The sequence below is a fragment of the Habropoda laboriosa genome, unplaced genomic scaffold (genome assembly GCF_001263275.1).
Source record: "Habropoda laboriosa isolate 0110345459 unplaced genomic scaffold, ASM126327v1 scaffold42, whole genome shotgun sequence".
In the NCBI taxonomy this organism is placed as follows: domain Eukaryota; kingdom Metazoa; phylum Arthropoda; class Insecta; order Hymenoptera; family Apidae; genus Habropoda; species Habropoda laboriosa.
Genome location: NW_017100181.1, coordinates 1,440,822 through 1,453,841, shown reverse-complemented (window position 1 = coordinate 1,453,841; position 13,020 = coordinate 1,440,822). Strand labels below are relative to the sequence as shown.

The following is a 13,020-nucleotide window of genomic DNA, read 5'->3' as shown; positions in this document are numbered from 1 at the left end:
CTTCTTTCATTGGGAGAAAGAGAAACTTAGGTGTATTTATGAATAAATTTTTTCTGTAAAACATTTGAATTGGGGCATATTTCTGAGAAAATATATATTATATATAATTTCACCAACATTCTAGATCAAGATTGGACTAAAATGATATTCCCATCATGTCTCATTCTTGAGTAATTGAATTTTCTTTTTTTAATTCTTTAAAATATAACTCGCTAATTTCTCGAAAATGGTTAAATTTATGAAAAATATAGCAATTTTATGAAGATATGTACAAAAAAGATGCAGGATGTACCGCAGAATAATTTTTATAAAATAAATATTAAACAACAGTTTCTATAGCAGTAATAATGCTTGAAGAATTATATTAACATGATTTACTTAAAATACATTTCTAAAACATTTAGTAGTGGATACATGGTGAAAGAGTAGTAATCACATATATATATAAGTAGAAAATATTTACAATACTAAATTTGAGATTACTGGTACGTTCAACTTATTGGATAATTTATATCGATGAACAAATTAAAACAGTAAATAAAACATGCAAGTAATACTGATACTAATTCACAAAACATTTATATTTTTAATTTATTTACAGAAAAATTCTCGTCTTAAACTGTGTTAAAAATATTTCTTTTACTCGTATCGTTGAGTGTTGTTATCGACAATTAAATAAATTTTAAGTACACATTTCTCCAATTAGTAACTTTATGCAAAAATAATTTATATTATACCTTTTCTGTGAAATCAATTATTTCATCAAATTAGCTATTTTCTAGTAAGCAAAAGAAACTGTACTTTGAAAGGGGTTATCTTTAAATAAGAAATTCAATTACTTAAAGAAGAAGGTCGGATAAGAATAAGACGTCAAAGTTATTTTATACTAATGTTTCTATGGATTTATACGACACGATTAAGAAAACGTGCATTTGCAAACATTTCGATGTAACTTTAAATAAATGTAAGTTATGTGCATCTCACTATTAAGAAGAAAAATTAGCAAAGCTTCGAGTGTAGTGATAATAATTAAATTCACGACTACGGACATTTTTCTATAAATGTTTGAGTTATAATAAAAATTGTGAAACACGAAAGAGGCGAAGATATTAGTTTCCATTGTTAGTAAGTTATTACATTTTGAAACAGAAGGATTGCAAGTTGCTACTAAAGAACGTTGATTCATTTCGAAGAGTAATACATTGTTAACAATTGAAATAATTTCTAAGAAGAAACGTTATAAATAGCCTTTTTGGCCATTTGTACGTGTCACTCGCGTTTCGACACATTGTTCTTTATGAAGTAACAAATTACCATGTGAGTAACTGTATAATTTATGCATATATCCTACAATCGAAAAAGAAAGACAAGTAATATTTACTCCCATTCATCGCTAATTTCATGTTCATATTATATAACAAACAGAAACGAAGAGAATTGGCACGTGATGGAAATCATCGTTGGTAATGATCATGACCAGCCCGTTTCTGTGTGTCTCTTTTAATAATACCGCTATGACGAGTGCGCGATTTCGAACTGTCATGATGCAACACTGAGCCCACTCGATTCTGTTTGCGTTAACGTTCATTCGTTAACTCTTACAATTAGATAAGAATGGCAGCGCACTTTATTATTAATCCGATTGCAGCTCGCGTTATTTTTATCAACGAACGGTACATTGTTTCACTGTTGATCAATAGTCGATATTAGAGAGCAATTATGTCTTCCTTCAAATTTGACGTCCTCCGCTCAGATCACGAGGGAGATTTATTTATACACACCCTTCCAGAGATCGAACATTTCAGTATCTATGTGATCGAATGAAACGAGCTATCGGATGAACATGAATAATGTCGATCAGACAGTTCACGCGGACGTATAAGACGCTGGGATACGGGCGCGACTATTTGTGATTGTTCAGTACAGGTCAAACAAATTAATTCTATAGCGGGTTATCGTCACGTTCGCAATGCACGACGCGCGAATGGTACACATCCCGGAGAATTCGTTTCACTGATCTCTCTTTCTCCCTTTTTCTCGAAGGAGAATTGACGTGGGATCCTGGCAGCCTCGAAACACCCCATACCTTTTTGCTCCACGTGCACTATATCACTTACATTCAACAAGTAATCCATTCGCGTATACCTCTCTTTTTTCAAAGCTCCGCGAAACAGTGAGAGAACGCGCACGCGCTTGTATCACACGACGAATGAGCGAGCGATCATTTAAATTCCCGTCCGGCAATACGTAATGCGACGAGCCGCGCTTTTAATCCTCGAACGAACGGTGGGACGAAACCGACTAGCCCGAACCACATCGACGAATGTGGTAAACTGGCGGTGTAGCTCCGAGACACGTTGCCTATCGTAACTGCACTTCTAACGAATGAATTGCCTTAGATATCGTGTACACACGCGGATACAGAACGATGACAGAAAGGAAGATCAAGAGAAAGAGGACGTATTTTCGTATTATTAGACTGGCCTTCGGTCGCAACTTTTATCATAATACGCGTAGCAGACACGACCTCGCACCTCTGGCGCTACCGTCGCGTTGTTTCGTTATCGGCCGATTTGTGATCGGTTACGATATTTCAGGAGGTCACACAGTAGCATCACGACGTTAAGTCCTATACATGGTTCTATTCAAATCGGTCACGTCGATGGATTAGCCGCAAACAACAAAACTGATCGAACGATATCGCAGTAAGTCGATATCTTTCACCTTGTAAACTTGTCGGAATAGAGCACAAAATGTCTTACTTAAGTACTATAATTGTAATATTGTATAGAAAATGTACTGCAACACTGCGTAACTATATCAGTATATAATTACATAATAATATAGAAACGGAACACAAGAAAAATGGAAAAAAGGTGTAGAGAACAGGGTGACCTTTAAAGAGACAATGTTATCCACATATGAATCTAGTAAATAAATTGATCTCTAACTTTAAAAATTAGTACAATTATTTGAAAATGATGGAAGTTGTATACTTTACTATATACATGTTACATGTATATTTATTAAAAGCGATCTGTCCAAGGATAATGATATTATATCGTCGGTATCTTTGGTTACCCGAGACGGGGCAGAGCTGATTCTCGGGGTCCCGTCAGCATGCCCGACAAGGGTAGCCATGGGGGATTTAGTGGGTAAGAATCCCACACTACGCCGTCTCTCTCCCCCAGGTGTCTATGCAAGATTTCCCCCATGTAAAAACAAAAAAAAAGTATCTTGCAGGATTCATCTATTAAATGACCTGATTAATCATAAACAATATTGCACGAAAATTGTTTAGAAAAATCATACATTATATTTATTGTCACATCCAGAGATGTTTAATAAAGTTAACGATAAATCATATCGTGTATGAGGCATTTTAGTGGTTTGAATTTTCTTTCTCTAGACTGCGTTCTCTAAGAGTGCAAAAAGCGACACAGATATGGATGATACGCGCGATCGCGTTCATCCGATAGACACTACGATCATCAAACAGTGGAATAATTTGATTCGTTTCCATAACAATGTTGGTGCGTTACTATTCGAACGTTATTTTCTTCGGTCTAGTTCGCATTTCGCATATGTTATTGTGTACGAAGTACGAGATATTGTGTAAGATGTTTACGAATGAATCAAAATAATAGAAATTTCCAAAATACTATTTCTATATATTATTTTTATGAGAACATATGACAATGATATACATAAACTTGCATCCAAGAGAGTGCACGACATAATAGATATGGTAAGTACGTAATAAATTACGCAAGAATATGCACGAGAATTGTGAAGCAATGAAATAATTTGAATTTCAACAGCGTATTACATAATACATGTTCATGGATTCAGCGTACTACAATTTCTCAATTTTAGTAAAATATTAAACTTAACACTCCAAGAACATATAGACACTTGTTGCATTAAGTAATTTTTTAAAACCATATATCTAAAAGTTTACACAGTATTAAATACATAAAGTACGTTGATTGGCCACCGATAGAATAATTTGTTTTTCTAAAATTTGATCAAAATTTTAAATTCATGTTTTTATACCTTTAATAATTACTGTAATCTTTACCGATTTTCACTTTAATAGATTATTATCCTTTTGAATAATTGATTTAATGTTTAGCGGTACGTTAAAATTCGCAAATTGGCTAGGTAAACAAGAAGTAAATAAATTTATCATGTGTAGAACTACTTGGAACTGCAAATATTTTTTTAACATTAAAAATATTTGAATTTTCACTTTATGTTTTCATAGAATTATGCTAATACAATATGTAATTACATTAAAAATAAAAAAGATAATCTTAAAGAAAACATTCTAAAGAAAACAAAAGTTATTTTTCGCTTGATTTGTAAAAGAAAAATTACTATTTGTCGCTCAATTATAATTTATGTATAATGCTTTCACTCGTACAATATTTCATCAACTAATATTAAAGGCAATCAATCAACGCGAATCGATCAAATAAATAAAGAAATTTCATGTTTCTAAATTCATTTGAATATACAAAAAGTAATTGATAAAATTTTTTATTTCAAATGTTTTCGTAATTCTAGTTTCTTAACAAAATTTTTAAGGTTAGAACCAATCTACAAGTAGAGTGGTGCAATATGCATTATCGATGAAATGACTAATAATAGAGCCAGGATAGAAATGCTTAAGGTTATCGTTTGGTGAGATAAATCTTGACTCGCAGACCTTCCGTTGTCGACGGTTAGAAATGTTTAAATTTTCCGAAAAGAGCTAATCTTGTTGAACGAATCAAAAGGTTATCGGTGTCTAGAATTCAAGAACGCCGCGAATGCGTATTTAGAAACGCGAATCTATTCACTATTCCGTCGCTTCGGAAAAAACAGCTTAAATTGGATTAATTGTTTTTAAGCGAGCAAGGTTATCTAAAGGTCGCGAGCTGCAAGTCGTTGACTTGTTTCTTCTACATACATATGTATCTGTCAAGCCTAACGCTGACAATAAAAATGTGTATAATTTTTAAGGTTAAAAAAGGTCGATAATATTACAATACTGAAAATTACAATTTCAAAATGTCATTTTTCTCTACTTCTTTTTATAAAAAAGAAATTTCATTCTAATATTATTAAAAAATTATTATTTGAGAAACAATTTATTCTATAAATTAGAAAGTTCTTACAGTTACATACAACAGACAGTTTTGTATACATGAAATGTTATTTATTATATCACTTTAATCAAAATATTTGACTATAGTACATTTTACCGCGAAAACAAACATTATTTCTTACGTATAATTCAAGTAAATATATCTCTTTGGCCAATGAATTACAATTTATTTCTTTAAATTAATAAAATTTAAATTAATAAAATTTCTTGTTTTCTCAAGTTCATTTTAAATTTCTTCAATAGACCAATTACAAAATAAATCAAATTAATTAGAAGCAACTTCATCAATCGTAAATTATTATTTCGAGTAGATATTAAATTCGTCAATTATTTTTAAACGAACAAATTTCTTCCCTAATAGCAAATAGCCTTTATAAAAGAATGGAATTAAATTGCAACGTCCTCTATATACTGTGTAAGAGCCCTTTAACTTCTTTCTCACAAGCAAATTTCCCCTCCCGAGGTTCCCCCACTATGCGGTACGACACGCAGATGTATAACATAACCAACGGCAGTCGCTGGAGTTGTGGTGGGAGGACTCCTCGCGTCCTCCTCCCGCCGCGCCACGACTCGAGCGAGACCATCTCAGTCGCATAGTGGGGTAACCTCGGGAGGGGAAATTTGCTCGTGAGCAAGAAGTTAAGCGGCTCTGTACTATATTATAGAGAATATTTTGTAACTATTTAAGATTGATATCAATTTTTACGATTTTTTTCAATTATTATCTTGTATCTGTTGACAAGAAGCTACCCATTACTTTAATTTACGCATATAAAATACTGGCCGGAAATATCTGCGTCATATTTATGTTTACAAAAGTAAGCCCCGTATCTTCTACAGTCTGCGTAATAAATAATAATCTTGCGTAATAAACATATTACAAGGAGAAATACTGTTTTATCGCCTGTCTGTAACACAAGGTATTTTACACAGGGAGGAATTAAGAAAATAATCTTTTTATCTGGACAATTAAAAGTAATATTCGTGACACGTGCTTCCCGAACGAGTTTCATTTTAACAACGACCATCCATTTTTTTTTTCTCGCACATATTCTGGTTATCCTGTCATGTAAACGAATATAAGATTCATGAATAAAGCATTCTATTTATCGATACGAATTTGTACATTTTCCACTTAGTAATTTGGAAGAACGAAAATTTAATAAAAAAATAGAAGTTATCTTTCTTTCGAAACATAAAAGCGGATGTTTTATTTATCATACTGTGCAAGATTTAATCTTCGCGTATAATAATTTTTTTTTTTGCACCTCACTTTTTAATGCAATGAATATTCGAATTTTTAAACGGAGAAAGTTAGTAACTTGCAGTTACCTTCTAATTTTGGTAATTTCATTATTTATTTTGACTAATTTTGAAATATACACAGTATAATTTAATAATTTGATATGTTATGTAATAAATAATAGTGAATTATAAACAGAAGTCGAACATTTAATATTTTCTGTTAGTTTCATTGATAAAAAGTACATATATATGTTGTACTAGATACGAATGGTGTGTAACAGGACAAAGCTTCAAATTATTCGTTATACTGTTATTCATTCGGAAACATTACGAGAATTTTTCTAAAAATATTACATTCTTATCATTTCATCACATTCATTATCAATTTTTGTGATAAAAAAAATAATATCTATACATAGTACTCCTATAATAAAACGCAACAAACAAATGAATGTTTTAATTTAATGATAACTAATAATAACCTATGATAGTGTAAACAATTATAAAATTATAGTTAACACTTTTTTTTCAAAATTTTCTGTACAATTCTTGTAATATGGGTATAAATTGTTAGCATGAAATGAAAACTATATTCCCGAAGGTAATATACATATGTATGTACATACGCCAAATTTATAAAATATTTATAAATTCTAATAAATTTTGTTAACTTATATTATGTAAATTTAATAATGTTTAGACTGATGAAACAGCAATAGTTGGTAATCAAATAATAAATAAGTAACATAATTGAACAATTTCATCTATAGTATTGAACTAAAAATGACAACCCCAATTAAATCCATCGAATTGGCCACCCCATAAATTATATTATAGATAAACATATTAAAAATTTAGGTCTATTTAATTTCAACTTTAGAAATTATTACAGTAAACCTGTGACAGTTACAGATAACCTTCTGTTCTAAAAATAATATATCTATACATTATGTGTAACATCTACATATAATTTGCGTTTATATTTGCGATTTCGATGAGACTATATTTAGCATTTACATAACTATTTCTACTTTATTATATGTAATATGATAAAAGAAACAATATTTAAGGACTAAGGAAGTATAAAACAATGAAAGAATCTTACTGAGTACACATAAACAAAAAAAAACAACAACAATTGCATCAAACAAATGATAATCCATATTGATCACAAAAAAAAAACCAACACATAACCTCAACGTATATGGCAAATAAATTTACGTACACCAAATAGGTTTTTACGGATTAGAAGTATTATCAAGGATAAACCACTTGTTACGTCTAATTTAAAAATGTTTAACAAGTAAAGAAAATGATGAAAAATGTAATAAATTAAATTGCCATAAAACTTTATACTGCCAAAAACTACAATTATTTATGATCAAATAATGTTTCAGGATAAAATGGTGGGGGTAGGAAGTGAATAGATGTTTTACCTTTTTATCATCTGTTTGTAGCATCGTTATTAACCTCTTTGTCCGCGCAATAGTCCCTTTTTAACGTTCGTTTTTAATAATCTTGCGAAGGTTACCAAAAGACAAAATCCTCCACTGTAGACCTTAACCACCGTGTTTGGATTTTGTATATATCTATACGTAGCAGTTGAACTCAATCTGGGTATCCTGTAGGTCCCTAGATAATACATATACATGTATAATTGGCGAATAAAATCTATAGTATTGCTCTAAATTGGATGATTTTTACCCTTGTGTCTATATAACCTAAGAACATTACTTACTTGACTATCAATCAAATAATAATAACAGTAGACAACATAAACTTCAGTAAAAAGTAAAAAATCAAAAAACTTCGACTTTCTAATAGTTTTTATTGAAGTGTGTACAATTTATAAACCAATATTGAGGAATTGTTTGGCACAAACTTCATCAATAATGGCGGAGGTATCTCCTAACAGTGCGAGTGACTGTCCACCAGCAAAAATAATGAAAATAGATACAGAAAATACGTTAAAAAATGCCAACAGTATGCATGAAACAGAAGTTTGTGCATCTGAATTTAATGTAAAAAGAGTACTGCAAAATAATTGCACAAGAAAGCAAATATGTATAGAGGGTTCTTTTAAAGGACGTGAAGGTTCAGCCGTTATTGTATTGGAAAAACAGAATTTTTCTGATGATGATCAATTTTTAAATGAATTCTTTAATAAGGACACAGTTTTACAGAAACTTTATAGCAATGATGTTTATGGGAATTATGAATGCTTTCCAGTTAAGAAACATAATGGTATACTGTGATGAATTTAACCTTATATTATCCTTTTTGTTCAATCGTTTATTGAGAATCTCTATATTTTTTAAGGTATAAATGCAACAATAATACACCCTGCAACAGCAAAACATATCAAAAAGTTTCAAAAGGAAGAACTTCATATTATAGATGAAACGTACGAACTTTACCAAAAAATTACCGTTCCATACATAGAATCAAGCAGTTTTTCTACAGAGGTAAGTTTAATGTGCAGTAAAGTTATGCAAGTATGTTTATAATTTAAAGAATAAAATTTAAAAACAAATAAATATCAGAAGTATTTTTATATCAAAGTCATGAATCATAATTATGAAATTTACATAATTCAAAAATTTTTAATTTAATGCAATATTTGATATGAAGTTTTAAGAACATAATGATTTATTTAATTGTTTATCATCAAATGTTAAAATTTTTATCATTTTGTAGTGGATATACAATATTTTAGAACATAAGGCAGAACAGGATAACATTGTATATGAGGATAAGGATGAAAACACTGGATTTGTAATGGTACATGATTTGAAATGGGATGGACAACCAAATACATTAAAATTAATAGCACTTCCATTTCAAAAAATTAAATCAATCAGAGAGTTAAATGGATCTCATCTTTCATTATTACGAAACATAAGAGATGCTGGAATTGCTGCAATTGCTGAGAAATTTAATGTACCTACTTCTCAACTTAGAATATATTTACATTATCAACCATCATATTATTATCTACATGTTCATTTTGCATATCTTATGTTTGATGCACCAGGTAATTTTTAAATACATTTAATAGCATATTTTTAATCTGTTTTTATAAAGTAAAAAGTTTGTTTTATTATAGACTTTTGTTTAAAAAAGAAAATTTACAATACTTTCTAAACTTATTTGTATTTGAAATTAAAATTACAAGTATTCCAAGTATTTCAAATGTTTCATGATTTACATATTTTTTTCTACATAGGTATATATGTGGAAAAAGCACATCTTCTATCTACAGTTATAAGAAATATTGAGTTAATGCCAGATTATTATACGAAAGCTGTACTTTCATATGTAGTTATAAAAGGAGATCCTTTGTACACTAAATTTTTGGCAGAAGGAATTATAAGTGAAGTAAAGTCTAAAGCTATAGAAATTTAATAAATTGTATAATTAAATAACATATCAAAATATTATTATTAAAATAAATTATTTTATGTGTTTTAATGTATCAGAACAAATACGTACTGATACTTTAGAAACATAGTGGATATCATTATTTATAACTAATGTAATTTTGTGATTTTAAATTACCACAAAATCAACTCGATTTTTTAATATAAGCATCTGGTAAAAGCAATACATTTCTCATTTAAAATGTAAATAGCTTCTTATAAGGTATAGTAATAAATGAAAATAGTCATGTGTAATATAAATTAATAAGATAGTAAATATACAGAGTTTAAGGATTCCAAACTTACACAGTATCATTATCTTAAAACAGATCAGAAGGAACTGGATAAATATATAACTACAAATAATAAACAACGTTATATAGTACATTGTATATTAAAATTATACATATAAAAGTTATTTGCATTTGTATGAATCCTTTTTTATTTACAAAATTTCTTAGAAATATAACAAAACTGTACCTGCAAAGAATTTTTGTTATGTATAAGAAAAAACGTGTTGATGCTTTCTATTTGAAAAAATATAGTGAAACTTAACATATGTTAAGAATATTTCATTAATATAACTTAGTTCATTGACAATAACGTACATGAGATATTTGTTATGAAAAAGAATGTTACTTTTAATATCATATGTTAAATGTGAACAATAAAAAGAATGTACCTAAGATGTATTAAAAATATTTTTACACTTCGATATTGCTAAATTTTTTTGTCTAGTAAACAATAAAATATTAAATTTATGTGTAACATTATTTGCATATTAAGTAAAATAGCTATATTTATCATATATATGTATATATCATTGGAGGAAGTTTTTACTCATTAGTTATATATGTATTTAACAACTTAGAAAAATTTATCACTGATGCATATATGCAAGTACATATGAAATAAAACATTATAAGCTTTAATTTTATATACAACATGAATATTTTAAAATATAACAATGATTAAAACAAACTTTTAATACCAAATTGATAATTACAATGCTTCAAACAGTTCCAGTTACACATAGCTTGTTAAAACTAATTACTTGTATCAGTATAAATTGTTAAATAAGTATAATCTATCTGTCATCATAGTATGTTTATTTTAGTAAATATTTAATATAAAATTACAATTTTTAATTACCGTTTTCAGTATGATCATCGTTTTGTTAGATGTAATAAAATCTCACTTGTAAATAATATTTGCAAAATGTACCAAAAATCTCTATGTACTTTATACTTATGCTTCTACTACACCAATTGCAAGAATATTTAAATCATAAAAGTAGAATAATGACGAACATTTGTGTATTAGGGAAGTGATATTTTATCCATGTTGTTATATCACTGTGTATTCAAATGCAACAAAAATGAAATTCCTGAATAATATAAAGCAGAAAAAAAATATAACAAAACTATCAAATCGAATATTTGGTGTTACCAAAAGTTGGATAAAACTTTTTTTAAAGAGACAATAGTATAGAATAAAAAAAATAATATCACAGATTTTGTAATTTTTATTAATATAGAAGAAACAAATGTTTTAAACGAGGAAGATAACATTTACGGAAATTTCAAATGTGTCTGTATCTTTTAATCAGATCAAAAATATCTAATGATTTTCAATTATATGTTTTAATATTAATCGAATTAGAATTGCATTTGTTTTATCACTCATATATGAAACAGCAGGTGAGGTAGAAAATTGATGAAATGACAATGATAATATGTACACGTGACAATTTAATCATATTAATTATAATATATAAATTATACACGTGTCATTTTACAATATTTATTTTAATAAATATTTCTATCGTATAAATGGCGGTACACAGTACACAATGAAAAGTCATTAAGTACTAATACCAAAAAGTACCTATCCTTTTTCCTCCTCTTTTTAAACCTTACAGCATAAAGGAAAATGTAGAATTATTTACAAAAAATGTAACAAGATTGGGATAGTACTTTTTATGCATACTAAAATATTATATTTATTACGTATGAAAATATTATGAAACATTTGAGTTTTCAAATATGCCCGAATATCCAAATTGTAATTCACTGTGCTGCAATTAAGAGAAGAATGAAATTTTTTTCGCTATCGTCGTGGTCGACGTTAGAATTCTTGCATCATTGTGCAATAAAATGCAAAATACTATGAAGAATACTTGAAAGAAAAATAAAATAAAATTTTAACCAGTGTACTTGAACACGTAGAGTTCTTAAATGTAGGCAAACTAACAATTAAGGTACAAATTTTTCTTTCGGGAATCACTTAAATAATATAACGATATAAAAGTAATTAAAAACTCAATCAAAGAAAATAATCTTGTCACTTCTTCACAGCAATATTTTTGGGGAACGACGCGTATTTTCACCGAAACATTACATGCATTCTCTCTGATGATGATAATAATAATAATAATAATAATCGCAATATTAATAGTGATAATAATAAGAAAACAAAAAAGGGAAGAAAAATTATATTAATTGAGCCGTTGAAAAAAGATGTAGAAAAATCTCTTGCAAGAAAATCTATGCCTCGTATTCTTTCGAAATTGGAATATATAAGAAGTACAAAAGTACATATATAAAAAAAAAGAAGAAAAACAAACATATGTACTTACATGTATACATGTAAAAATGTTTATCGTGTAGAAATATCGCAATAATTAAGTTTCACCTTCCAAAACTCTCATCTTTCGAGCAAGACATTTTGTTTTTCTAATATCTTTATACGCGTGACAAAAAGTTCGATGAAAAGTTTTTTCTTTTGCAAAAGTTCGCTTAAATAAATCGTAGAAATGTTCCATTCATTGTCCTTAACGAGCTACGCACATTCATACAGACTAGACAAATTTCAGTAATGCCAGGTATTTTATTCGAATTGAAGCGGCATAAAAAGTCGAATGGACGATGAAAAATGTAAAAAATGAGATTTCCATTTTGCTAATATGAACGTACAAGAAGAAAAGGGCATTTGCGTGCATGGTCATCACATTGCGAGATTAAAAGTATAATTTCCTTTAATATTATCGATATACTGTTAATTTTCAGTTCTATTATTTAAAGCTAAATTACAAAAAAAGTAATTTTTAATTTTAGAAACGTAATTTTAATGATTCATAAAAGTGACGTGTTTCGTTCTTATAAAATTGCTTAAAATGAAAAAAAGAAAGAAGAAAAATGTTAA

At 28.6% G+C, this 13,020-nt stretch overlaps 2 protein-coding genes across 10 annotated transcripts in view; one reads left to right on the top strand and one right to left on the bottom strand.

Moving 5' to 3' along the window:
• Positions 1 to 8,014, bottom strand: part of LOC108579110 (UTP--glucose-1-phosphate uridylyltransferase) — a 19,756-nt gene extending 11,742 nt beyond the window's left edge. For 3 of the 9 annotated variants that reach the window (XM_017942554.1, XM_017942556.1, XM_017942559.1), the window contains exon 1: positions 2,087 to 2,436. Coding sequence is in view for 2 of the 9 variants with exons in the window: in XM_017942562.1 (XP_017798051.1) it covers positions 7,834 to 7,857 (24 nt within the window). In the remaining 7 variants the exon portion in view is untranslated. Of the gene's footprint in view, positions 1 to 2,086; positions 2,438 to 7,833 lie in introns of those variants that run through there. The other 6 variants (XM_017942555.1, XM_017942560.1, XM_017942558.1 and 3 more) reach the window with 4 other exon arrangements.
• A 142-nt stretch (positions 8,015 to 8,156) lies between these two features.
• Positions 8,157 to 9,802, top strand: LOC108579044 (m7GpppX diphosphatase). The gene is made up of 4 exons (XM_017942472.1): positions 8,157 to 8,641; positions 8,717 to 8,862; positions 9,095 to 9,431; positions 9,624 to 9,802. Exons 1-4 carry the CDS (start codon positions 8,290 to 8,292, stop codon positions 9,800 to 9,802), a joined length of 1,014 nt encoding a protein of 337 aa, XP_017797961.1. The 5' UTR covers positions 8,157 to 8,289.
• Positions 9,803 to 13,020: the final 3,218 nt, after the last annotated feature.